The sequence below is a fragment of the Arvicanthis niloticus genome, chromosome X (genome assembly GCF_011762505.2).
Source record: "Arvicanthis niloticus isolate mArvNil1 chromosome X, mArvNil1.pat.X, whole genome shotgun sequence".
Taxonomy (NCBI): Eukaryota; Metazoa; Chordata; class Mammalia; order Rodentia; family Muridae; genus Arvicanthis; species Arvicanthis niloticus.
This window is the reverse complement of record NC_047679.1, coordinates 77,311,463-77,339,440: the sequence shown is the minus strand read 5'-3', so window position 1 is coordinate 77,339,440 and position 27,978 is coordinate 77,311,463. Positions and strand designations below refer to the sequence as shown.

The 27,978-nt window shown below is 36.5% G+C and overlaps 2 protein-coding genes across 6 annotated transcripts in view; both read right to left on the bottom strand.

Moving 5' to 3' along the window:
• Diaph2 (diaphanous related formin 2) overlaps window positions 1-27,978 on the bottom strand; it is a 629,631-nt gene that overhangs the window by 31,800 nt on the left and 569,853 nt on the right. The window contains exon 28 of one of the 5 annotated variants that reach the window (XM_076918875.1): window positions 20,025-20,160. The exons of the other annotated variants lie outside the window; for them this stretch is intronic. Coding sequence (XP_076774990.1) covers window positions 20,144-20,160 — 17 coding nt within the window. The 3' untranslated portion in view covers window positions 20,025-20,143. Of the gene's footprint in view, window positions 1-20,024; window positions 20,161-27,978 lie in introns of those variants that run through there. 5 annotated transcript variants of the gene reach the window in all.
• LOC117694222 (histone H2A-Bbd type 2/3-like) lies at window positions 19,093-19,776 on the bottom strand. Its single transcript, XM_034485073.2, has one exon. It carries the CDS (start codon window positions 19,774-19,776, stop codon window positions 19,225-19,227), a length of 552 nt encoding a protein of 183 aa, XP_034340964.2. The 3' UTR covers window positions 19,093-19,224.

Genomic DNA, 27,978 nt, shown 5'->3' with positions numbered 1-27,978 from the left:
ATGTGTCATACAAATGGCCATTTATAGCTTGGAATAAAAATGACAATGATGCTATCCTACACAGTTTAACATGCTGCATTGCACTATGTACTTGGGCAGGAATGCTCTGGACAACTGTTAGATGGTTCAAAATTCACTGTTAGAGCTGCTAGATGTGGGGCCATGAAAGGATAGCTTGGGTTTTGGTAGAAGCACTGGCTGGAAATAGCCCAGAGACCCAACAGGTGTCCATGCCTGTGAGGGATGACATATATTTCATTGCGCTCCCAGACTCCAGGTTTCTAACACGAGGTCTAAGACCTCCATTTGATCTGCACCATTCAGTCATGTGGGGCGATGCCCCTACCAGCCCCTCCACAGGTAGAGGGCGTGACTACAGTCCTCAGGCCCTAGAGAGATTCCATATTAATGAGCTACCTAAAGGCCAGAAGGCATAGCCAATTGCGTATTCCTTTCCCTGACCCTCCTCCTTCTTCCCTCCATATTTAAGTCAGGTCCGCCCTAACCTAAGTGGCAGTGCATCCAGATTCAACTACCATCAGCTATGAAAATAAAGCCTTTTGGAACCAAGGACTCCCTCATGTCTTTTGGGGCCGCACTGTAGGGAACTGCGGAGAAGGCCTTTAATGAACCACTGTAGCCATAGCTACCTTGCTTCCCTGAGGACCTCTCTGTGTTCCAGCCATGGGGACCACCAATTATTCAAGCAAGCTAGCCTGGCTGCTAAGTGAGTACAGTAACCAAGTCTCTCCTGCAGGGTGGGGTGCTGCCAGAGCTCTCCCTTCTCCCTTGTTGTGGCTCCATTCTGCAGCTGGGAGCATCTCCATTCTGCCACAGCCTCCCAGCAGTATCTGGGAGCCCCAGAATGGAGGACACTAGCCTCCAGGTACACTTAAAGAGCCCTGCACCCGCCCCCCCCAGAACTTCAGACTGAGTGAAAACTCCCCCCACCAGGAGGCGCTCCCCCCCCCCCCCCCAGTGCCTACCCAGTGCAGGCAGAGTAAACTCAGTTGAACTGATTCCCACATTCGAGTCTCTTGGGAGCCGTGGGAATCACAACCGCCCAACAAGATTCAGGAACCCCACCCCCACCCCCCGCCCACAAGCCCACGCAGGTAGAAACACTAACGTCAGAAATAAGAATGAGTGCTTGAACTAAATCATTTTTACAAAGCACAACAGTGGAGTGAAAACAACAAATATATCCGTGAAGATACTTTTATATATCACATATAATTTGAGTATATCAGTGAAACTCAACTCAATAGCATAATTAGGCCTCTTATTATTTCAACTATATTTTCAAAATTCCATATATATTTATAATGGACAATTAAACTTTAGAAAACATTATTAGGAATATGAAGACTATCTGAGCCCTTGTATTAGTTGTAGCCTTTTGAATCAAATAAGCTGCTTAATCATCATCTGCTCACTGCCGTGCACTGTGTAAAATGACTGAAACATCAGTAATCCTCCAAGCAGTCCTAAGAGGACAAATGTCATGAGAAGACTTTTCTTTCCAAAGAGGAATGAACCTCCAATGAAATAAAAAACCTTACTCAGGATCATGTAGTTATTAATATGCTTGAACATGTGAAGACATTGCAAGTCCATAACCTGAACCATCATGCCATATGCTTTCCACAAGCTTGGAGTGTGTATCTCTGGGTCTGCGACTCTGACAGGTGTAAAAAAAAAAAAAGGGAAGTCAGAAACATGACAAGAACAAGTATGTTTGTCATCCATAAATGTGTTACGATCTTTAATTCTCTCTCTTTTAATGAATTTTTTATTTTTAATACAGTTTTAAACTGAAAACATGAAGAACACCACATTCATGTTCTATTTAGTCTCATGATTCTAGTTCTGATGAGATTCTTGAAGGAATGCTTTGGAGAGAGGAATGAGTTGTTTTCTTTTGCTTCACTTACATGCTGGTGACTTTGTATCTATAGGGCTGAATTAACCTGAATCACTATACTTTAAAAAAGATGTATTTTGGGCTGGAGAGATGGCTCAGGAGTTAAGAGCGCTGACTGCTCTTCCAGAGGTCCTGAGTTCAAATCCCAGCAACAACATGGTGGTTCCCAACCATCTGAAATGAGATCTGATGCCTCCTTCTGGTGTGTCTGAAGACAGCTACAGTGTACTTATATGTAATAAATAAATATTTGTTTTTTAAAAAAGATGTATTTTATTTTTAATTTTGTGTTTGCATATCTGTTCATGGATATACGCATGTGAGTCCTCAGAGCTCCTGTAACTGGAGTTACAGACAGTTGTGATCCTCCCAGTGTCTGTGCTGAGAAGCAAACTTGTGTCCTACACAAGACCAGGATGAGCTCTTAACTCTTGGGCCATTTCTTCAACCCCACACTTTACTTTGGTAAGCATGTTAGTACTGTACAACTTCCTAGGTTAGTTTGTTTCTTAGCCATATATAGCACTTCTTGTTTCCAATCAGTCATATCTGGAATATTATTAATATATTGTTTCCTGTGGTTTGAATATTTGTGTCCCACTAAAATTTAATTGAGATAGTTCTTATCATAGCTATATTAGCAAATAGAGACTTCAGAAAAGTGACTTTTTTTTCTTTTTTAAGAAGCAGTAACCATAATGATTTGTAATATTTTCTACAGTCTAGGATTCTAATCTGAGCTAAGGAATAAAATGCTTCCCTTTTGGATGCCAGTATCTTTGCTGATGATGATCAGAAGAATGCTGATTACTGTGGCTCCATCTCCTTCCTGTGCTAAGTTTTCCATGGAATACTTGCCACTCTTAAGAGAGGAGTAGAGAATTCAGTGCTTGGCAGCCTGAGAAAGCAGGCTAGCTTCTCTTATTTTCATTTTTTTTCTAAATGCATTACTGTATCCACACTGAAGCTCTTCTGCCACTTCTCGGCCCACTCAGAAGTTTCCGGAGAGCTTCCTGCAGTGGATCCCTGGTAGGTTGGCATTTCACCGTCAGTGAATTCAGAATAGCTGAGTGTGAACTGCAAACTCTTATCTCCCTTTCTATAGCCCTTTCATGCAATAAATTACCTCCTCAAATTCACCAAAGTGCTAATGTTTAGAATGCAAGAAGAAATATTAAGTGTAAAATTATTCCTCAATTAAAAAAAGTTCTTACAGTGATAGATGTTTTTTTTTTCTTTTTTAGAAAACATTTGCCTTTTCTTACAGTGACAATGAAAAATACACTACAATATCAGCCAAGAATTAGACATTATTGGCATAAAAAATATCCTAAAATGCATCCACTTTCATCATCATCAATCCTTCCAATGGGTCCCACTCCCAGGTTGCTTTCTAATTCCAAATGCCTCCTACATATTTCAAGAGTTTAATGTTTATCATTACTTCATTTTTTAAATTTTATTTCCTACTCTCAGGAAGCCTTATTAATTTTTATAATACTTGCTTTTTAGATGGTAAGATTACAGAAAATGCATTACCACATCTCTTATAGATGTCTCAGTAGTATGAGTGACAACTATGAGATGAAAAAATTCAATTGGCAAAACTGCAACTTTCCTGTGGATGTTTTAACTTCAAATAATGAAGATAAAAGTGGTAAAATCTATGGTAGCTATTTTACTACACAAAGAAGATATCATACTAAGAGTGTGTTTTCTTTTGTAGTGCCAAATACAAACTTAATTTACATAATCCAATTATGCTTATTTTGGATAGTAACTGTGAATTTGAACCAGGTATGTTGGAGTATTAATAACAATTTTGTTCTTCTCAAGGAAAATAACAAATTTGAAGAACAAGCTCAAACTAAGTAAGTTGCAGTAGAAAAATCACTGAATTTGAGCTTAGAAAACTTAGGGTCAAATCTACCTTGCCTCATTCATGCAGGAAAACACTAATGAGTCAGGTAGCCTTTAGAATTCTCAGTCTATTCAGCTACAAAACAAAGAAAACATCTTTGTCTTATGATGTTCACTCATTTCTTAAGGGTATTAAAGAGGATGCTCTAAAGTTGCTTATAAACAGCTTATTCTAGCTTCCTAGGTAACTCGAAAGTTTCATTTTAATTCACGCTGTTAAGAACAAAGCCCATCTAAAAATAGATCCTCCTTTCAAATCAGTTAATATGTATCTTTTCTATTGTTAACTTATCATATTTGGATGCTTTGAAAAAATTCATGGTCTTCTGGCTATATTCATAGTAGACAATTGCTATGTATTCTTAACAACAAGCACAGAGGAAACAGCTTTGCTTTTATTTTGCCGTTTTCTTTTTATTCTTTAGCAGAAGCCATTTTGATAATGTTTAAAACCATAATACCAATTGACACTGTCATGATCTGGAAATGTTTGCAAGGTCCAATGGGAAGTTTTAGCAAATATCATAGTACCTCTAAGGCAAGGTACATCCTCAAGATAGATAATGATTTGAGAGTTTAGTACTAAAGACAGAGCAGGGTGCTGGGGAATGGTCTGCCTGATGCTCAAAGGTCAAACAGCAAGCAAGTTTAATGCCCAGAAAAGTAAAAATAAAACAAAACAGTCAGTTATCATTGTGATTAGTGATGTTGAATGGGTGCAGGATAATTTAGTAGATGCGAAGTCAACTAGCACATTTCAAGACTGTCAAAACAGATAATTTCAAATATTCTGCTTTCTTTCTGACAATTACTTAGAAAACTCAGTAACAGCAAAAACATCCTGGATAACAGTTATCTGTTCAAGAATGGGTCGACCACTATAGTTGAGCAGCACTTCAAAGGCACCAAAGTGGAGGATAATTCATAGAGCTCAAGAGAAGAGAACATATCTCTATATAGCTATTAAGACATCCTATTGACATGTTTATCACTGACAACTCAAGTGCTGACTTTTCTTTTAAAGCAAAACAAATGCACACACCAAGACAACACAAAGACCTAGTAGAGAAATTGATTCCAAGGCAATGATGCTAACTTAAATTGCACATGTGATCAACTAAAGATAGTGACTGAAATTAAAAATGAGAGTCCCAAGAACATAAGTTAAAGGTTATATGTAATCAGATGCTACAAGAAAAATAATGTCACTGCTGAAATATTTGGTACTATATGAAAATCATTCCTGTTCATGAAGATATTGCAATAGGTAGCATAAGATGGTTGTTTTTCAACCAGGGAGCCTGCATGGGACTGACCTAGGCCCTCTGCATATATATTTATATATATTATAGCTTCTTGTGGGACTCCTAACAGTGGGAACAGGGGCTGCCTCTGACTCTTTTACCAGCCTTTAGCACTCTTTTCCTTATAATGTGTTTCCTTGGCCAGCCTTAATACAAGGAGAGGTGCCTAGGCTTACTGAAACTCTGTATGCCATGTTTAGTTGATATTCCTGAGAGGTCTGCCTTTTTCTGAATAGAAATGGAGGAGGTAGATTCCAAGAATGGGGGTAGGGAACAAAGGGAAAGTAGGGGAGAAAGAATAGGAAGAGAAACTGTGGTTAGGATATAAAAAAATTAATAAAGAAATGAAAAGATTCTTTCTTTGTAATGTGGGAATGGATTATTATTGGAGTTGGACTTACTTAATGGTTTCCCATGTGGCCTCATATGGTTTCCAAAAGAAAGCAGAATATAAAATGACAGATTTGAAAGAGAATATGTTTACCTTTATTTCATCTTTAATCTGTTCAGAATATTAAACTCTTCACTATCACAGGCAAGTGGCTTTTTTTTTTTTTTTTTTTTTTTTTTTTTTTTTTTTTTTTTAGAATTTATGGATTTATGGTGGTAACTCTGAGGTTTCTACAGGCTAGACTGCAAACTGCTTAAGGTCACATCTATCCTTTTGGTCTCTTAACATCTACATAGGACATGCCACAGAACCTGTGGTTAAAGATAGTAGGCTTAATTAAACACACAGATACTTTTCATAGTCTCGTAAATTGATAGGGAGATGATCAAATAGCAAACAAATAAAAACGAATGTCAGCTATTTAGACAAGAGGTGGCAGGAAGTCTCTTTTAAATGTGTCTCTTATATTTAGTGTTCATGCTGGCATATAGGTGGTCCTCAGGGAGAGCTGAGATACAACAAAGAGAAGGCGATAAACTAGGACTTGGGAGGTGGGTGAGAACTAAAGAAGCTTTCTTCTAAGGCTTTTCACTCTTCACGGATGCTTGCAGTGAAACTGGAAAGGGGCATCCTTCATTAACTTCATACAAATTTATGTCTCCTCATTCTTAAAGTCTGCTATCTTCTTCCATGCAGTGGTATCTATCCAAATTTTCAGGTTGATTGAGATAATATAAATCAATGTTAAAAGTTGTACTATAGCATAGAAGCCAGAAAATAATCTACCTTTCTTTAGCTATTTCTGACTTTACATATTAAGAGTTTTCTACCACTTAAGTTTGTATTTTGTTGGTTATGTCTTCACTTTGTTCTTGATCAGTTCAAGTCAACAGATATTTACTCTGTCTAACATGCAGACAGGACGAAAAAGTAATCACATGAATCAGAAATCTAACAGTGTTGTATGAGTGCTTTTAAACCACTTTAAAGTGTTTGCTATGATTAATTTATGGTAAAGAGTGTGAGCTGTAGAATCTTATTAAAGATTTTTATATTTTATCTAGTCTGTCTTTATATTTCTATATCAACTCAACTGAAAAATTCCCTGATATAAATTAGTTAAGTTGTTTTTATTTACAGTAACTATCATCATAAATAATAATAATCCTATCAGAGAAAATAGAGTGATGGCTTGGTAAACATGAGAACCTAAATTTTTACTCCTGAAGGCTCAGGGTCCCAGTTTTGGGAGGTGGAGACAGCAATATCCTTGGCCAGATAGTCTTACCAAATAGTTGAGCTATAGGGGCAATGAGAAACCCTGTATCAAAAACTTAGGTAAAGAGCAATAGAAAAACATCCAAAATCAACCTCTGGCCTCCATATCACCCACATTCACACATACATATGCATAGAACACATGTAAGAGAGACAGACAGACAGACAGAGAGAGAGACAGAGACAGACAGAGAAAGAGACAGACAGACAGACAGACAGATATCTTGGTGATAAATACAGCTAAAGGTCTTACCCAGCATCCCTGGGGTTCTAGACCAGAATACCAAATTAAAAACAAACAAACCAACCAAAATTACACATTTTTGACTTTGTATTTTTGATTAAATACAGGAGTTATCTAATCTATAACCCCTAATTTGGTACTGAAACAGCCTATTTTCATTGACCTGAAAAATACATAAATGTACTTGAGCACACATTCATTCTAAGAAAGCTTCTCTTTAATCTTTTATCTATCTTGGTTGGACATTAGATTTTCATTGAAACAATTTTCTCTACATTTCAAAAAGTGTTTAGAAAGAACTCTTCTTTCAAATTGCTCGCTAAGATCTCTTTCTAAAACCTAAATTATATTTACCTTATTATATTTAAAATTTGTGAAAGAAGAAACAAATGTATCATTTTTAAGTAGAAGCAACAATAGAAAATTTGTCACTAGATCTCATAGCATATAAAATTTCAAAGTCCTAGGTATGAGAATTCTTTATGTTTGTTGTCCAACTGGTCCATCTCATTTCCTACTTTCCAACCTAATAATAAACTACCAACTTTCAGTTTCTAGCACTTATGGGACATTGCCATGGCCTTCTTTCCTCTGTTTTGGGGGATACATGCAAATCTAGAATGCTTATGACATGGTACATCTTCTTTGTGTCCCTTGCAAATTAAATTTTATTCCTAGAAGTTAAATCTAAAATGAAAGCCTTTAAAGATGTCTTTTCTTTCCTACTCATGAACTGTGGGTTGCCTGAGCTGTGTTCATTTCAGACCCCCTCCCCATTATGATTATCTAACTCAACAAATTGAAATGATTTTGTTTGTTGGTTTAGCCTTGCACTGCCTAAACAGACTGAGTGTTTCCTCAGAATGGCGGCATGTACATTGTATCTCACCTTTCTATTTCTGCTACTTAGGACTGGAGCTCATTCACTGATATTTACTAATATATATTTGATAATTGAATAAAACATGAGTAATTTGGATTTTATCATAGTTGCCTGGGGACCAGTATTGATGCTTACCTTGGCTTAGTGAACCTTCTTCCCACAGACAATGCAAAATTAATATTATAAATAAGATTATACAGATAATATTTAAAATGCTTAAGAGAATGAACTTTTCAAAACCCCTAAAGTACTTTATAAGCATCAATTTACATACAAATAATTGATATGCTAATTATAACTTCACCATATTTGTTCATTAATACTGGGTCCTTAAGGACTCTGCTAGGCAATGGATTGAATGACAGAATCATGGTAATGTAGTTTGTGTGCCTACACATATTAGAGATAAATAAAAGAAGCATGTCCTTAAAAAAAATCCTATAATTCAAATAATGTTCTCAAAATCAAAATGGCCTTTCCAAAATTGTAAAATACTTTATTAACTGTGGTTTTAGGAGGCAAATACATTCTTACATAAAGGCTCAAAACACATTCACAAAAGGTATTAGTAGAGATGTTTTAGTTTAATTATTTCTTATAATTCTGCTTATATCTTGTTCCATGTTCAGTAACTAACTACAGTGGCTAGTTACACGAATTTATCTTTCTTGAATGACACAAAGTCCTTCACATTCTTGTGTGCTTACATGTGTGACTGCTTCCTCTGGAATGGCCTCTGCTAATGTTTCACCATGAATTTGCCCATCAACTCCAAAATAAACTTCCTTGAACTCAAAGATTATCACAGTAAATTTTTGTAGCCACAGAAGATACTTTAGACTTACATTTTTCTCAGTTTCCCCAGCATTTTAAGGCACATATTCATGTACTTGTGATATAATAATTATGTTTATATCTATCCCAAACTGAAGGAAGCCTTTGAATCTTTTTATCTCTAGCATTTAAGGTTGTACCTTAGATGATACAAAGAAGGCACATGTTGGTTGTGTTTTATTCTAAAAGATATATTGGAGACCTGGACCCTTCTATGTGTGATTGTAGTGAAATGGATTTTTTTCAAATATAATCAAGTTAAAGAGATTCAGATGCACTCTAAATCCAATGACTGATGTCTTTATCAGAGGAAAGTGACTTAAAACACAGAGGGTAAAGTGACCAACTGATGAAGGAAACAGAATGGAGTGATAAAGATGCAAACCAAGAAGTGGCAACAGTTATTGGGAACCAGCAGAAGTGAGGAGGGAGGCAGAGAACAGACTGTTATTTAGAGTTCCCAGAAGGACCAACCTGGCTGATATCTTGCCTTCTCACCTCAAGTATTTTAAGTCACTTAGTTTGTGGGAATATATTATATTGATCCTAAAAACCTAAGGCACCATTCATTAGCTTTTAGTGATTGAAAAAATGTATGACATATATAGAGGAGATACTTTTACTTAGTAAATTCTCTTTGTCTCTTAAATTTTGTAGTGTCTTTCCATGCACACCAAGTTCCTTGGACAGCATAATGTAAAGTCCCTTTATAATCATTTAGACAAATGTTTACTTACACAGTGCTTCTGGCTGGAGGGAAGAAGACAGTCTTAAAACACATAGTTGACTGTTTCTTTCTACCATGATTCTTACTGGTAACAGGGCATAGATCTCAAGTCTACAGCTGAAAGATTAAGAACCATACATAACCAATTGAAAAAGTCTCTTATTCTCTATTATGAAAAATTCTCTTTCAAACTTTGGTCACTGTCACCGTTTGAATACCAAAGGTCCCACAAAAGCTGATATGTCTAAATATTTTTTCCCTAGCCAATGGTACTAGTTTAGAAGGCTATAGAACTTCAAGTGGTAAGGCCCACCTATAAGAAATGAGTATCTAAGGACTGGCCCTTGAAGTTTATACCCTGACTTCAAGATCCTTTTGCTTTCTGTTTGCTGTCCAGGACACAATCAGCAGCCCAATGTCTCCACTGCCAAGGATGAACTCCAGTTATCATGTTTTCCTTAGCACAATGGGCTGTATCTCTTTAAACCATGAGCTATAAATAGACTTTCTCTTCGCTTGCTACTGTCAAACATTTCAACATAGAGGATGAAGAAAGTTACTAACTTACGTATTGCTTTCTACCATAGGCCATTATCACACTGGAGCCTTCATACAAATGTGTAGAATGGGCTTGTTACTGTTACTGTAGTTATAAGACTTAGAGTGACTGTATAACAAAAAACACAGTGATGGACATAATAAACCCAAATTTAAAGTTATGTAAGTTGTTGCTTCTCTAGTCATTTTATTAACATGGCCTTTGGTAAGCAAACATTGCCATCCCTTACAATCATATAAAAGGTTGTTTACAAAAGGCTTTGACATATAGTCTTACATAAAATTGATATAAAACATCTTTTATTCATTTTTTTATTAAAAATTCCTTTTATACCTCACTGTCTTTTTCTATGCTGACACTGATATTTTAGTTTTTTATTTGATGTCCTGTTCTTCATCTGCTTCTAATTTCCATATGCCTTTCTCCAACTTGCCCATTTATAACTGTAGTCCATCATCTTCACTGTAATAGTGTCTCTGAAAAAGTAGTTCAGTGATCGTCTTTGTAGCTAGTCCTTTCCTCTCATCTCCCTCATCTAAAGACTATAGAATGAAATAAAACACAAAATTACAGGTAAAGGAGTATGGTATTTCTTAAAGGTTGCTACACAGATTCTTTCCTGAAAAATGCAGATCTGGTTTGTAGCCAGTGGGCATGCAACCATTTCTTTGTCGGCATTAAAGGAAGTAATAGAATTCAGCAAGTCCCATAATCGTCTTTTCTTCCAATGATGGGTTGAAATCAAAACAGACACCGTTGAGTAGTGACATCTTTAACTCCCTCCAAATATATGTGTTTATGATTTCATATACTAGAAACATAGATTGAAATGCATCAAAGACTCAAATACTAAGTATCTGACCAGTGCGTTTATTAAAATAGATCCAGAAAAGCCTGGAGCGTGAGTTTATAATAGTCTGTCTGTAGACAGATCTTATCAGTAACTCTGAGAGACCACTAGCAGCCTGGTTGAAAGATCTCTACTGTGCTAATCATGAGTCTAGTCTTGACTGGAGTGATAAAGTTTGTAGGCTACTATTAGACATCATTTGCTTTTATTTTTGTAGTAAACAATTAGAGTAAATGCAATAACTGAGTTAGTCTGAGGAATATGTCTATGTATGTTTTCTTATTCTTTATAATCTTGGGAAATATATATTTATCTCCATTTTATAAATAAAGAAAAAGAGGCATGGCTAAGTCACATAGCTTATTCATGTCATGCATATACTAATTTGAAGAAGTCCAATCTCCACAATCATTTCTCTGTAATCCAGATCCTATCCACTATTTGATAACATCTCTCTTAGAGTTTATTGCTGTAAAGAAACACCATGACCAAGGCAAATCTTATACAGGGAAACATTTAATTAGGGCTAGTTTAGAGTTTCAGAGGTTTAGTCCATTATCATCATGATGGGAAGCATGGCTGTGTGTGTAGGCAGACATGGTGGCAGAGGGGTCAAGAGGATCTTGATCCTCAGGCAGCAGCAGAAGACTGTGTGTCACATTGGACATAGGTTGAGCATACATAGGACCCCAAAGCCCACGTCAACAGTGACTCACTTCCTCCAACAAGACCACACCTACTCTAGGAAGGCCATATTTCTCAATAGTGTCACTCCCTAACACATGATTCTATGCACTTTATTTCCTTTCCCTTTCCCTTCCTATTTGAGGAGGGAGCTTTTGATTATACTTCACTATATAGCCTGTCATGATATTTCTACCTTTTTCTCCTCGGGGATGAGATTACAGGAGAGCACTTCTATACCTGGCTCTTTTGGTCATTTTTTGAGATGTCTAGAATGAGCTGAATGAGGAGAGACTTTAGTCTTTCAGTTTCTTGGGTTACTTTCAGAATTCCATCAGCTAGCCTTCATGGTCAGTCCCCACTCTGGTATGGATGGGTACCCTAAAAACCTCTATATGTTAAAGAGTTATTGCTAGCCTTTGGTACCACTTGGAGAGGGTAGAACCTTTAAGAAGTGGGAAGTAGGTCTTTAGATTAGTGGGGAGCATAATCACAAAGGGGATGTGGCACCTTGGGCCCATTTACTCATTATAATTTTTGGTTTAATATATAAGCCCTTGCTCGGATATGTATTCTTATTCTTGCCTTCTACTGCTCTCATCAACGACCAAACCAAAAGGCTACATTATCATAGATTTGAACATCAAAACTATGACTTACACAAACTTTTCTCTTTTCAAATTAACTGTCACAGGTATTTTGTAGTAGTGGTATAAAGTTGACAAACAGGGGTTCTAATGTTTCTCATATTTACTTTTAAAAAGATTTATTTTATGTATAAGAGTGTTTTGTTTGTGCCCCACATATGTGCACAGTACCTATGGAATTTAGAAGTGGATATTAGATTCTCTGCTATAAATGTTATAAATGTTATAAATGGTTGTGAACAACAGTGTAGGTGCTGGAAACCAAGACTAAGTCTTTTGTAGGAGTAGTGCTCTTAACTGTAGAGATGTCTCTCTAGTCCCTTTTAAAACTCCTTTGCTTTTTACCTACTAAATACATAGAGTATTTTAAAATATGGTAGAGAACAGATTAATAATTTGGGCAAAATGTCAGAAGCTTCAATTTTGTGTTCTGGTGGTAACTGGGCAAAATTCTCTCTTGCCCTATTTCTGATTTAAACAACTGCTTCACACAGAAGCAGAAGATCCTTATTAAAAAGTCCATTGTGTTTGTACTTAAGGAAATCTTAGAAATCAAGGGCTATAAAATCTGACATTGTTGAACTATGAACATCCTTATCAATAGAAAAATATGAAGGAATACTTGCTTTATTGTTTAATTTGTAATATAAGAATACCATCAAATACTGATATAGTTAACAGGGAAAAATAAAATGCTATGAAAAAGTTGTGAATATTTAAATTTCTTAATTAGGATGGATCTTAATTAGCATGTATTTTGCAGTAATGCATTTCACATTTTTGGCACATGGTGATGAGCTGATGCATGTGTGAGGCACATTATATAATCACAGTTAATAACACACCCAGTGTGTGAAACAGTGGAATAACACACATCCTTGTTCCTTACTATAAAATAGTGTTTAAGCATAGTAAACTCTAGAACCCTTCAAATGCATATGCTGAAGCCTTGTCCAAAAGTACCTTAGAATGTGGCTTTGAAAAAGAAGTCTTTCATTGTAAACATACTCAATACTATTGTGAATTGTGCTTCATAGGAGGAACAGTGAATATGTGTGTGTGTGTATGTGTGTGTTTGTGTATGTGTGTGTTGTGTTTACAGTTATACATAATGCATACCATAACTTAAACTATTAATGTAGCTTTAAATTTTAATTAATTAATTTTTTTGTTTGTAGAGGTGTTTTGCCTGCATGTGTCTGTGTTCTATGTAAATACTGTGCCCATAGAGAGTAGAAGAGGACGTCAGATCCTTGGGACTGGAGTTATAGGCAGTTGTGAGTCACCATATATGTGTTAAGAATTGAACTTGGGTCCTATGGAAGTACAATGGAGCCATCTCTTCAGCCCCACTATTAATATTTTTGAAGAACAATAGTAAGCTATTTGTAGATATTTGTTCAATATTTCATTATTACTATATTCGTGGTATGCATATTTCACTGCAGAATCATTTCATACTTCACTAAAAGAGGTTTAAGAGACATGCCAACTCAATGTAAAACACGATTTCAGATTTTTTCTTCATTTGTTGTGAAGGACATTAGTAGGATAATTCATGAATTTTAACTAAGTCTACAGATTAGTGGCTTATCAATGTTGACAAATCTACTGTAATGTAAAAGAATGCTATTTTGAAGAAATACAGTATCTTTAACCCAAATCTAACATTTCCCTTTCTGTGATCCATAATTCTAGTAACAAACCATTCTTAAGTTTTAAATTGTATGCTATTCTAAATAACACAGTGAAATCTCAGGCCATCTTTCTCTATCTCTGTTATTATTATTATTATATTTTATTTTACTATTTTGATCTATTACTGTGAATAATTTATAAACTTTATTACAGGCAGGTATGTATAGTAAAAAAAAAGACGATTATGTACAGTGTGGTACTATAATTCATAGTTTTCAGTCATTACTGGGGTCTTTGGACACGTTCCTTATGGGTAAAGGAGGAATTTTATATATGCCTAAGTGTTAGAGCTAAAATAGGAAATGTAATCAAAAATCCAGGAAAAGGTAATTTTGGTATGCAATGTTTGTAAACAAGGACAAGATAGTAAAATGTTAACATTTTAGAAAACTGGAAGAAAGACATATAAAAATATAGAATGCTTTTATAGTTTTTCTATAAATCTAAATTTCTTGAAAATAAAATATTCTAAAATAGAATACTTTATAAGGCTGTGCATAGTAGGCTACTCCATATTCTATAACATATATGCATGTATATCTGTATACACATTCTCTTACTCTTTCTCTCTGTCAAGAAGATTAAAAAGTAAGGTTTATATGAAAAAGTTTAATTTCTAGGATTCATTTCTAGGGTAAATTAAGCCCCAATACTAAAAGCATTTAGGGGATCCAATGTTTAACAAAGTAGATCAGAGTAAGGTAAACAAAAGCGAGGAAACTGAACCTCACTGGATTAGCAATCACAAAAGGAAACCGATTATAAGTGCTTTGATATTAGATACTTAATTTCTTCTAAATTTTAGTGTACATATTTAATCAAGAGTTGGTTTCAAGTCACAAATACATTAACGAATTTCTGAAATAATCTTTTTCAAGTGAGACACATAGGAATTCACTATTTCTGTTTCAAAGAAGTCAGTGCTTTGTTAGGTTTTATTATGCCGAAGCCTATACAGTTTAGAGTAATGTTAGTATATTAATTAAATAAATCCATACTGATATATCCACATAAAGATAAGTTATTAGTCTTTGAGAGATGATTTCTTAAGTTATCATTTTGCACAGAGAATGTAAGCAAAATTGCATATGACAGGTACATAAACCATTCATAAGAAATGAACCAAATAATGCACTTTTCCTCAAAAGCACTGTGAACTTAGAAGTATGGTTATATTTAATCCCAAATGCCCACATCATTGTACATTCAATTAAATTAGTGAGAAAACTGGGCCATGTCACTGAGTGTTGGTGCCCTTTCATGATTAAAAAAAGCAACATGGCTTACAGAACCCTTCTGACATGTCATTTGTTCTAGCCAAAGGCCATCTTTGCTCTATAGAGTATATTTTTAAAAAGAGTCACAAAATTAGAACTCACAACAAAGGGCCTCCTGAGAATCACTGAGTGAATTATATAGTTTTGGTCAGGCTATGTGGCAATACCATCAGGAAAGAAGAGAACAAATGTTTTAGATTTAAAATGGTCTTAAATTTATGTAGTCAGCAAACATTACAGGGAGGGAAGGAGAGCAGGGGACTGAAAAAGAGATAGAGTAGCACAAGGAGAAAAAGATTCCACATTAGGCAAGTCTGGAGAAGATTCTTCCTTTTCACTTGCTAGCTATATGATATTAGGCATAGTTTGTCAGGTCTCAATTTTTTAATGTATAAAATGGGTATAATTATGGTTATTCTGTGAAATGTCTTTGAGGAGTAGATGAATTCTTATTAAGTGTCATGTATTTATAAAAGAATGTATTGTTTCTGTGGAAGCAAATGCTGGAATGTTGCAAACTGAAATGAAGCACCGAATAACTAAAATACCAACAAAGGAAGCACTGGTATTAAAATTGTTTCAAAAAAGCAATAGCTATCAGCATCTAATCTAAAGTGTGGTTTGAAGCAAGGGCTTAGATAGAAATTGAAACAGCATCTATACAAAATAAGAGGCATGTTGGGGCACCTTTTAATAGCCTTTGAAGCAAAAGACAACATGCTTTTCTGACAACTGACAATATCTACAAGAGACTATCTCTCTACCACTTGTCCTTTCCTCATGAATACTTTCAACTTTTTATTATGCTCATTTTATTCTATTGTTGACGTTTATATTTTTCTTGCTTTAGGAAAACAAAAGCTTTGTGTCATCCATCACACTAGTGTATTTTGTAGGCTATACTCATAGGTCAGTATGTCTTGCTCAGCCATCATCAGAGAATCTTCTTCCTTCAAAAGATAGGAACAAATACAGAAGTCCATAGCCAATTATTATGCTGAAAGTGAGAGACCCTGGGACACTCAAATCTAAATGGGATGTCTCCATCAAATCACTCCCCTCAGGGTTTACAGAAACCAGTAGAATAGGTGGAAAGAGTCTTAAGAGGGAATGGAGGACATCAAGAAAACAAAGCCCTTTAAATCAACATGACAAAAGATTATCTGAACTCACAGAGATTGAATAAGTATGCCAGGGCCTGCAGGCATCTGCACCAGGTCGGGTCCTAAAGCTGAAAGGAGATGTGGACACATAGACCCATTCCTAACCCAGAAATAATCTCCAATTGATAACCACTTGCAAATAAAAATTTAGTTTCTTCCAAAGGAGTCTCATTGTGCAAACCAACTAACTCTTAAGGATTGGCTGCAGGCACAGCAGTAGATGCAGGAGGTTTCTTGCTTAATAATGTTGTGTCTGGGCTCTTCCTAATTTAATTTTTTCTTTTATTTATATTTTCTTCTCATGTTTTACTCTGTAGGCCCTTTGTGTATATATTATGGCTTCCAATTTATTGTGCAAATGAATGGGTCTCAATTTCTTGTGTCTTCTTTTGGACTTTTCCCTTCTGTTTGTTTTGTCCAACTCTGATGTGTTAGTTTTTGTGTTATGTTATCTTTTATTTCTTTTCTTCTTTTTTTGATATTTTCTTTACTTTTCAAATGTCTCTTTGACATTTCCAGGTCTCTCCTCTGGAAACCCCCTATCCCTTTCCAGGTCTCTCCTCTGGAAACCCCCTATCCCAACCCCTCTCCACTGCCTCTATGAGGGTGCTCACCCACCCACCCACCCACTCCTGCCTGCTGTCCTGGCATTCCCCTACACTGGGGCATCAAACCCCCACAGGACAAAGGACCACTGCTTCCACTGCTGTCTAACAAAACCATCCTCTGACACTTATAATAAGGCTGGAGCCATGGGTCCCTCCATGTGTGCTCTTTGGTTGGTGGTCCAGTTCCTGGGAACTCCTGGGCGAGGGGTGGGGTCTGGCCAAGTTGACACTTGTTCCCCATATGGGGCAGCAAACCCCTCAGCTCCTTCAGTCCCTTCTCCAACTCCTCCATTGGGAACCCCATGCTCAGTTGTTTTGACAAAGATGCTAAAACCATCCAGTGGAAAAAGGGCAGAATTTTCAACAAATGGTGCTGGTCCAACTGGTGGTCAACATGTAGAAGAATGCAAATTGATCCATTCTTATTCCCCTATACAAAGCTCAAGCCCAAGTGGATCAAAGACCTCCATATAAAACCAGATACACTGAAACTAATAGAAAATGGCAGAAAGCCTTGAACACATGGGCACAGGCAAAAATTTCCTGAACGAACACCAATGGCTTATGCTCTAAGATCAACAATAGACACATGGAACCTCCTAAAATTGCAAAGCTTATGTAAGGCAAAGGACACTGTCAATAGGATAAAACAGCAACCAACAGATTGGGAAAAGATCTTTACCAATCCTACATCCAATAGAGGGCTCATATTCAATATATACAAAGAAATCAACAAGTTAGATTCCAGAGAAACAAATAAAGATATTAAAAAATGGGGAACAGAGCTAAACAGAATTCTCAACTGAGGAAACTCAAATGGCTGAGAAGCACCTAAAGAAATGTTCAACATTCTTAGTCATCAGGGAAATGCAAATCAAAACAACCCTGAGATATCACCTCACACCAGTCAAAATGGCTAAGATCAAAAACTCAGTTAATAACAGATGCTGGGGAGGATGTGGAGAAAGAGGAACATTCCTCCATTGTTGGTGGGGTTGCAAGCCGGTACAACCACTCTGGAAATCAGTCTGGTGGTTCCTCAGAAAATTGGACATAGCATTACCTGAGGACCCAGCTATACCACTCCTGGGCATATACCCAGAAGATGCTTCAACACATAACAAGGGCATATGCTCCACTATGTTCATAGCAGCCTTATTTATAATAGTCAGAAGCTGGAAAGAACCCAGATGTCCTTCAGCAGAGGAATGGATACAAAAAAAAAAATGTGCTAAATTTACACAATGGAATATTACTCAACTATTAAAAACAATGAATTCAAGAAATTCTTAGGTAAATGGATGGAACTAGAAAAATATCATCCTGAGTGAGGTAACCCAATCACAAAAGAACACACATGGTATTCACTCACTGATAATTGGATATTAGCCCAGAAGCTCGAAATACCCTAGATTTAACTCAAAGGCCACATGAAACGCATGAAGAAGGTAGACCAAGTGTGGGTGTTTCTGTCCTTCTTAGAAGGAGTAACAAAATATTAAAGGGAGCAAATATGGAGACAAAGTGTGGGACAGAAACTGAAGGATGGGCTGTTTGGAGACCATTCCACCTGGGTATCCATCCCATGTGCAGTCACCAAAGGTAGATGCTGATATGGATGTCAGGAAGTGCATGCTGACAAAAGCTGGATATAGCTGTCTCCTTAGCTGTCTGCCAGAGTGTGACATATTTAGAGGTGGATGCTCACAGATAACCATTGAACTGACCATGGGGTTCCCAATGGAGAAGTTAGAGAGAAGACTGAAGGAGCAAAAGGGGTTTGGGCCCCCATGGGAAGAGCAACAATAGCAACCAACCAGAGTTCACAGGGCCTAAACCACCAGCCTAGGAGCATATAGGAAGGGGCCCATGGCATCAGCTGTATATATAAGGGAGGAAAGCCTTGTTGGGCATAGGTGGAAGAGGAAGTCCTTGGTCCTGTGAAGGCAGGATGACCCAGTATATAGAAAGCCCCATTATATATCCTAGCAAGGATGAGAAGAAATTAGGTAAGTAAGACGCTGCCTGACACACAATCAAATATGAAAACAGTTTTTTTTTTTTCAAATAAAGCTTTATTTAATAAGAACACAATTGGGAGAAGGGAGGAAGGGAACTATTCAGCCATTTGGGGCTGTTTGTAGGAAAAGTTGGGCAGGATGAAGGGATTTAGAATAGACTAGCTGATGGGCAGGTCAGCAAAGCAGATCCAGGTAGCAGCAGGAGCTAGTAGCTAGTCATGAGCCGGGGCCACCCGGGAGATGGTGACGAACTGAAAGAATTCGCTGAGCAGAGTATTGCTGTAGACTGCCACATCCAGCAGCTCCGGAGTGATGCGCCTCTGAACACCTCTGCGTTGGGCCTCATTGCCTGCCAGCTCCAGCAGCCTGCGGGTGAGGAACTCCAGGATTGCTGCCAAGAAGATGGGCACTGTTTCACTCAGCCTCCGGGCATGGCCGCCCTCCCTAAGATGGTGTTCCACCAGGCTCACGGCAAAGATCAGCTGGGCTCTGGAGGTGCGGGAGCGACGATGGCGAGATGAGGACCCTCGAAGACTGTTCCCCGAATTCCTGGGCATGCTGGCCTCACAACGAGATGTCACAGGAAGACTTGGCCTTGCTTGGCTGCTCTCTATTGACCTGGTTGCTGTCTGCTGACCTGCTGAGCTGTGGGACTCAAGTCCAAGTCCAACGCCCAACTTTTTCTGTTTGTACCGGTCTATGTATCCTAGCAACCCCTTACTGGTTCGAGCCCATTCCCACGGGCTCCCACTGATGACGTACATGTTCCAAGCCAGAGCTTGGAACCAGAAGGTGTCGTCATCACTTTGTGACCTTGGGATGCGCAAGGAGACTTCAGGACATTGAGTATCAGCCAGTTTATGCTACCTCATAATTCTCTATGATGTCCACTGTCAGCCTGCTTCAACTTACTCAGATAACTACTTCAGCACCATGTTGTCAGTACAGAAACTCGTCCATAAAGATATCTATTCCTTATACATGCTCAAGAACATTTTGGCTTGAGAAATAGGAACAGTGTTCTAATCTAATTTCTTTTATGGTTCAAGGTGGGCAAAGGGGATGCTCTTTTTCTTTCCTTTCCGTTTCTGCCACTTCTCCTCCAATCCTGATCCACTTCATTTCTGTCTCTCAGAAAACAATGGCTTCTGAAGATAACAATAAAAGATAACAAAATAATATAAAATAAGATAAAACAGAACCCATCATATTGAATTTGGACAAGGCAAACCAACAGAAGAAAAGAAACGCAAAGGAGGGCACAAGAATCAGAGAACTGCTGGTTTATAAACACAGGAGTTCCATAGAGATACTTTACTAACAGCTATAATAAAACTGCCCAGTGGATAAAGGACAGCATTTTCAACAAATGATGCTGGTTCAACTAAAAGTCAGCATGTAGAAGAATCCAAATTGATCCATTTGTATCTCCTTGTACAAAGCTCAAGTCCAAGTGGATAAAGGACCTTCACATAAAACCAGATACACTGAAACTAATAGAAGAGAAGGCGGGGAAGACCCTCGAATACCTAGGCACAGGGGAAAAGTTCCTGAACAGAACACCAATGGCTTATGCTCTAAGATCAAGAATTGGCAAATGGGACCTCATAAAATTGAAAAGCTTCTGTAAGGCAAAGGACACTGTCAATAGGACAAAACAGCAACCAACAGATTGGGAAAAAAGATCTTTACCAATCTTATATCCAATAGAAGGTTAATATCCAATATATACAAAGAACTCAAGAAATTAGAGTACAGTCAACCAAATCACCCTATTAAAAATGGGGTAGAGAGCTAAACAAAGAGTTCTCAACTGAGGAAACTCAAATGGTTGAGAAACACCTAAAGAAATGTTCAACATCCTTAGTCATCAAGGAAATGCAAATCAAAACAACCCTGAGATACCACCTCACACAGTCAGAATGGCTAAGATCAAAAACTCAGGTGATAGTAGATGCTGGCGAGGATGTAGAAAAAGAGGAACATTCCTCCATTGTTGCTGGGATTGCAAGCTGGTACAACCACTCTGGAAATTAGTCTGGTGGTTCCTCAGAAAATTGGACCTAGTGTTATGTTATCTTATTTGATTTTATTATTATTCCTTAGAGAGACAGAAAGGCATGAATCTAGGGGGAAGAGGAGGTAGAAGGAGTTAGGAGAAGTAGAGGGAAGAGAAACAATAATCAGAATATATTACATATGCAAAACCAATCTATTTTCAATAAAGGGGTAAAGAAAGAAAGAAAGAAAGAAAGAAAGAAAGAAAGAAAGAAAGAAAGAAAGAAAGTAGGTAAAAGCTGGACAAAAGAAAGCTTTCTTTAAGTTAGTCAGATAGAAGTTTTCACATCCAGCAGGGAGCTTGAGCTAGAAATGCGTACGTCTGAGCTGGAGAGAAAACCATTTCTGCAGTTTTTCTATCAGTCTGGGTGGCAATGCCATTCAATCTACTGAGAGTGGAATAATCATAGGAAAACAATAGCATCTACAAGCCTTTGGATCTTTCTGATTGGGGTCCTTAAGTTGAGATTTCATTTCTTAGTGCAAAGTAAAATGTTTATCATTTTACATGAGTGACATCCAAGTTCAAAAGCTTAACACTGTACTTAGTCCTGAATTGAAATAATTGGGAGCGGTGTGTTTACAAAATTCTCTTAAATGACATAAAAAAGAGAGTTAATTTAAGTGTTTGGGGGAAAATGTGCCACTGAGTTAACATACATGAAACCATACAAGAGAACCACACAAAAAGAGAGACACTTGCAACCTTCCTCCCTGAAAACATGATTATAATTGTTCAGTTTCTACTTCATTTCTGACAGTAGACTGATGCTAGCTAAATGCATTGAGGGATAGTACATTTTAAAAACTGGTTAGGAAAAAAATCAGTAGAAAGGATAAACCCATAAAACTTTTATGCCTGTTTATCAATGTCTCTCAGCTCTTCATACTTTCAATGGGCTTTAAATCTATGATCAGGGTAAAGATATACATAGTGGGCATGAAGCCCCCAAAACTATATTTTATTAGTGTGATATAAGATAGCATCTCTATTGTAATGATGGAACAGTTTATCTTTGATATGGAGTACCAGTAATTTTTATTATCAATTTAGAGAACAAAATTCATTTGAGAGGATATAGGGCAGGGAGTCTTTAATTTTAGGGGGAAAAAAATCCTCCTTAAATCTCATTCAAAGCTACCTTTGTCATTGTACAGAATTTTCCTTCAAATTTCCAGACCCAAACATTTAGAATGTCCATACACTAGATATCATTAGTATTTCTGAATTTTCTTGAACTTAATGAAAAGAGATTTTCCTTAGTACTGAAAAATAACTATATCCTTCCATTTTAATTTAGTTAAAAGAGGAGGAAATAATAAAAAGTAAAGACCAACTTCTAAATTCAATCTATTCTTTTCTTTCCCATTAAGACCTAGTTGAAAATTAGATATCCAATTTACTACCAAGAGGGTACTCAAATATTTCTGCTCAATCCCTTATTGCTTCTAAACTCACTCAAAGGTGAGATTATTAATTCTTCCTGACATAAAATCAAGATTTAATGAGCAGCTGACAGCCCTCAGGAATTATAGGAAAATTTAATATGATAGTTTTGACTAAATAATATACTTTTACATGTATGAGAAACACATTATTCAATGTAATAGACATGTTGATTTAGATGGTAAATTCTAATTGTGATTAATTTTATACTAATATATATGTATATATACATACTTATCTATTTATATATGTGTTTGTATTCTTTTCCAACACTTTTATCTGTTGTATACATCTGGGAGACAATAATTTCTTGTATTCACTTTCAATTCAGTTTAACAGTTATTTTGAGTTTCATACTAAGTTTAAGGTATTATAGGCAATAAAATAAAATATTTGTGTTTTTCAAGTGACTTCAAACTTGAGTTGCCGAGACAATACAAAATGATAGTGTGATTCAAACAGAAATTAATGTGGAATTGAAGAGGGATAGGAAGAAATGATATTGGGCTTGGTGGTGAGTGAAGGGTAGTGGTTTGCACAGTCAGGAGAAAAGTGAACATGAAGACATGCATGTTTGCAATGAACCTTGAAAACTGGAAAGAGTGAAAAGGATGAGTGAAGGCATCCAGTAGGGAAGCCAAGGATCCAGCATGATGAATTGGGATGAGATGAATAGTGCCATGTACACGAAAGGGGTAGTGAGAAATATACATAGGAAAGACCTACCTTAGGCCATGCCATGGGAGATACTGTGTATAGAACTGACTCAATGGTTTATAGTTAAATATCTTGTGCTTTTCTTACTAACTAGATTCTGACATCCTCAGAAGCAGAGGGTGTTTATATGTGTTTGTTATTCCCATGGTAGCAAGCATATTGTCTTAGTCACTGTTCTATGGCTATGAAGAGACATCATGACCAAGGCAGTTCTTATAAAAGCGCAGTTAGTCGGAACTTGCTTATAATTGCCCAGGATTTGTCCATTATGGTGAGGAGTGTGGTGGCATGCAGGCAGACATGGGGCTAGAGAAGTAGCTGAGTGCTATTTCATAATCCACAGGGAGAAAGAGAAAGAATGCTTGGGCTTGGTATGGGATTATGAAACCTAGAAGCCCACCCCCAGTGATGCACTTCCTCCAACAAGGCCACACCTACTCCAAGCAGGTTACACCCCCACACCTCTTAATCCTTTCAAACAGTTCCACTTCCTGGTGACTAAGCATTCCAATGCATGAGCCTATAGGGGCCATTCTTATTCAAACCATCACACCTATGTGTATAGACATGAAATAAAAATCTCAAGAAAATGAAGAGATGCCACAATTATTCCTCAGTAGTTTTTTTCCCTTTATTTTCTTAAACCTTCATCTTAAACTTCCTTTAAAAATAAACCTTAAATGACCTTTGTACAATGAAGCATCACTTGCATGCTAATCCTATGATTTTGCAGTTGTTAGAGTCTGACATAGAATAACAGCACCGCTGAACTCAAGAGAGTATATACAGCCAAAGCTGTTCAAATAATATTGTTAGGTGCATTTTATAGCAAAACTGACTTTTAGCCAGTAAAAATGACATGGCTTAAGTGATTTCTGTATAGGTTTTTTACTTTTAGGTAGCCTCCATAGGGAAATAACATCAAAACTAAAATTGTTGTAGAAAAATGAAAGTGTAGCAACACGTATCCTGTGCCTTATTTGGTTTCTGGCTTCTAGCTATATAGGAACTGGTAACATCTACAAATCTTAGGTGATTATAATGGCCATTGAATCATGGTTTTTGGAGTCAGTCTATATAATGGTTACCATGGCATGTAAAATAATATGCACTTAACTATATGTAGTATTGATTTCATCTTATGCTAACTGAGTTCCTGGGAAGAAGACTTTACACGCATGAATGGAATTTAAATAAGTCTTACCAGTCCCCCCCCCCAACTCAAGGCCCAATTCTATGTGATACACATTGTTTTCCTGAGTATTGGGGGAGGGGGTAATTGTAACAGTTTAATAGGGAAGGGTACTTCTTGTGGGTTTGATAAATTAAATATAATGTGAAGTATTTTTTTCTGTTATCAAGAGTGAACTTACAAAGAACATCCAACAGATATTTACAGCAAAGCAGCAAACAATTTACATTTAAGGTTAGTGATAGATAACACATTCGGCCCTCTGACACCTACCCACATGGCATGCAGTGCTTAGTGAAGGAACAAAGTATACATATTTCTCAGTATGGATAACTTTTAAGGGATTAACATGAACAGAGACAGATAAAAACATGTTAAATAGAGGCTCTCCTAAGCATACTGTATAACAGTGGACATAATCATTATTTCAAACTGTCATGGAGAGAGGTTATGGCACCTGTGGTCAGTAGTGGTGTCATAGATATGTGATATGTGAAATGTATATGATATAGTAGTGATATGTTGTAGATATGTGAGCGCATGATGTGAAAGCACAAGGGTCTAAGAGTTCACTAGGACAGGCGCATTGAGATGTTTCTTCAGACTATGAATTACACAAGAGTGATTCACCTTTTCTGAGCTGTTACTCAGGAGGAAGTGTACTTTTTATATAAAAAAAGACATTAAGCAGTAAAGCATCATATATGTGTATTTATTCATACATGATGTGAAGAAAATAAACATAACACATTTGAGGTCTTCTGAGATTCTGGGCATCTAGCACCTATTGCTAAGTTCGTTCTAATATTACCAATAATGGCCAGGGCTTGCCAAATCTGTATTTACCATTCTATGGTGAGTCTACCAAACTTCCTGAAGCATCATAAAAACGGATCATTCAACCGTCTCATCAAAGTGTTCTGTGAGACTTCACTTCTCTCTTTGCAATGTACTCTTAGAACCCCTATAAAAAGTTGCAGTGTTCACTGTGGTCTTAATTTTGCTTTCTTTTAAGAGAACACGAAAAGTACATACAGGCTGAACAAAAATCAGAAATATTTTCAAGTGCCAGCATAGTGTCCTCATATGATGGCGCACAGTCAAAACAGGCAACTATAAATAAAAATAACAGGAAATTGTGCTCATTTCTGCAAACCTGAAATTGTAAAATTTCTCTCTCAGGTCCTATCCATGACTCACTGAAGCTCATCTATTTCTACTCTTATTCTTGAATTGAGTGATTTTGAGTAAATATTTGCTAATGCCAACAGCATATTGAGTATGACAAGGATAAAAGACAAGCATGGTCTTTAGGGATCTTAGGCTCCTAGAGCAGATGGAGAATCATGGACTAGCTGCTTAAATTAATGCTGTAGAAAGACAAAACACTTTGGATTTGATAGCAATTACTCCCTCATTTTATTCCTCTACAAATTCAATATAATCTTTAACTGGTGATGGGGCAGACATGAATCCTATACCATCATGTATATATGAAATATCCTCATTTGGCAAAGATAGTATATAAAGTAGAGGATGGTATAATATTTTTATAATTGGCCTTTTCATTCTACAGTTTCTAAAAATAGAGTATAAAGTAAACACTAACTTCAATTAAGGACAATTATATCTCTATTTTTTAGCATGTATATTTCAGATAAATGCCAATTAAGCTTGCATGTGTGTGTTACATATTTTACATACCTATCCACAGGTAAGTCTAAACTCTAGTACCAAGTTATCTGTATTGCTTATGCTACTTATTTACATCTCAATTATTCTTCTACCTAAAAATGATAGAGGCTTATACCCAGCTTTAATCTAAATGAAACTCGAGAGAATTCTAAACTTGAAGGTGTAACTTTTCCAGGATTTAGTTTTCAAAACCACCAATACATTTAAAAGTCAGTATCAAGAAAAGCAAACACAGGCCCTATTGTTTTAAGTCAAAATGAATCATTTCTTTTATCCCATAGAGAAACTTGGGCCTTCTGCAGAAGCCTTTATGAGGGAATCCACTATAAACAGAACTTAAAATATTGAAAATTTTAGATTATTATAACTCTTACTACCATTATTATAGCTAAGCATTGGGGGGGGGGGTTGGAATTAATTTGGTCTCTGACACATATTTTTGGTAACTGCAAGATTTTTTAACAAGCTACATATAAAAGTATGTAATATTTAATTTTATAATATTTGTTAATTTAATTTCCATGTGTGTGCCTGAGTGTATGTATGGACAGGTGCCTGTGGAGGTCAAAGGATGTGTCTGACTAACACTGAAGTTACAAAGGGTAGTTAGCTGTCATGTGGGTACTAGAAATCAAACTGGGGTCCTCTGGGTGAGCAGCTGGTATTCTCAACTGTAAAATCATCTCTCTAGCCACAATACTTAATTTTTAAATTTCAGTTTTGATCAGATTACAATATTGTAATACAATGAACAATATTACTTTTTCTCTTTTTTCTATGTATACTTAACATTAAACATTTTAACTGAAGTGCGGTCTATAAGTATGCACAGAAAAAAAAAACTAAACACAGAGTGATTTGATACAATTAAAATTAATCTCAGTAGTCCCAAAGTGTAAAATCCTCACATGGAGTAAATATCCTTATTCCTTATTTTAAAGATGGATCTACTTAGATAGAAATCAACCACAAAGGGAAAGTCAATTTTGTTTATCTTCACTTTTGACTTTACTTGAGAGGGACTTTCTGGCTAGCACGGCATCCTTTTCAATTTGTTTCAGTATAATGTGCAGCAGATACACTTGATTAATGAACTGATTAGCAACTTCGTTAATTATTTTTCCAGTGGTTTTTCATTATCAAAGCTATTGTGAATCTTTTAAGTTAGTGTTCTTTAGTTGTGGGAGTCCAAAAGTTTAAAAGGATTGGCTCTTACAAAAAAGTACATGCAGAAAATATATATTTAAAAAATCTCATTTCAAAATAGATTCCTAAGAACTGTCATATATCAGTCCTAAAAGTAAGGTGGCTGGAAGCTTTAGAATTTGGCCACTAAAGCAGTTAAATGTGTCTTTGATGCTTTCTAGAAGCAATGTAATTGTGACTATACATATCTGAAGTACAGTTTTCTGGAGAGTTTATACATAGCTTAGAGAAGATGCACAGATACTCAAAGAAAAATGATTGGCTTTTCACTTTAATTGAATTAGAATGAATACACTGAGTGAATCCAGTCTACTATGATTCCATGGGGGGAGGGGAAATCTCCTTTGCTACAACACTATTAAAGAAAATCAACTAAATTCTTCAAAAAAATTACCAGCATAAATTGTTTTTGTTCTCTAAGAGAAAATAACCTAAGATTACTCGAAACCATTGTAAAGATTGGTTCAGAAATGAATCCTTAAGAATTATTAAATGCAGAGGAAGAGTTGATGTAAGCAATATATTTGCATGGTCTTAAAGTGCCTCCCCATGGATTGTTTACTAGTTGGAGCTTGGAAAATAATCCCTATAAATTGAAGTATCTAGTGACTGAGTGACCAAATAATCAAACTTAACATCACCAATGAGGGA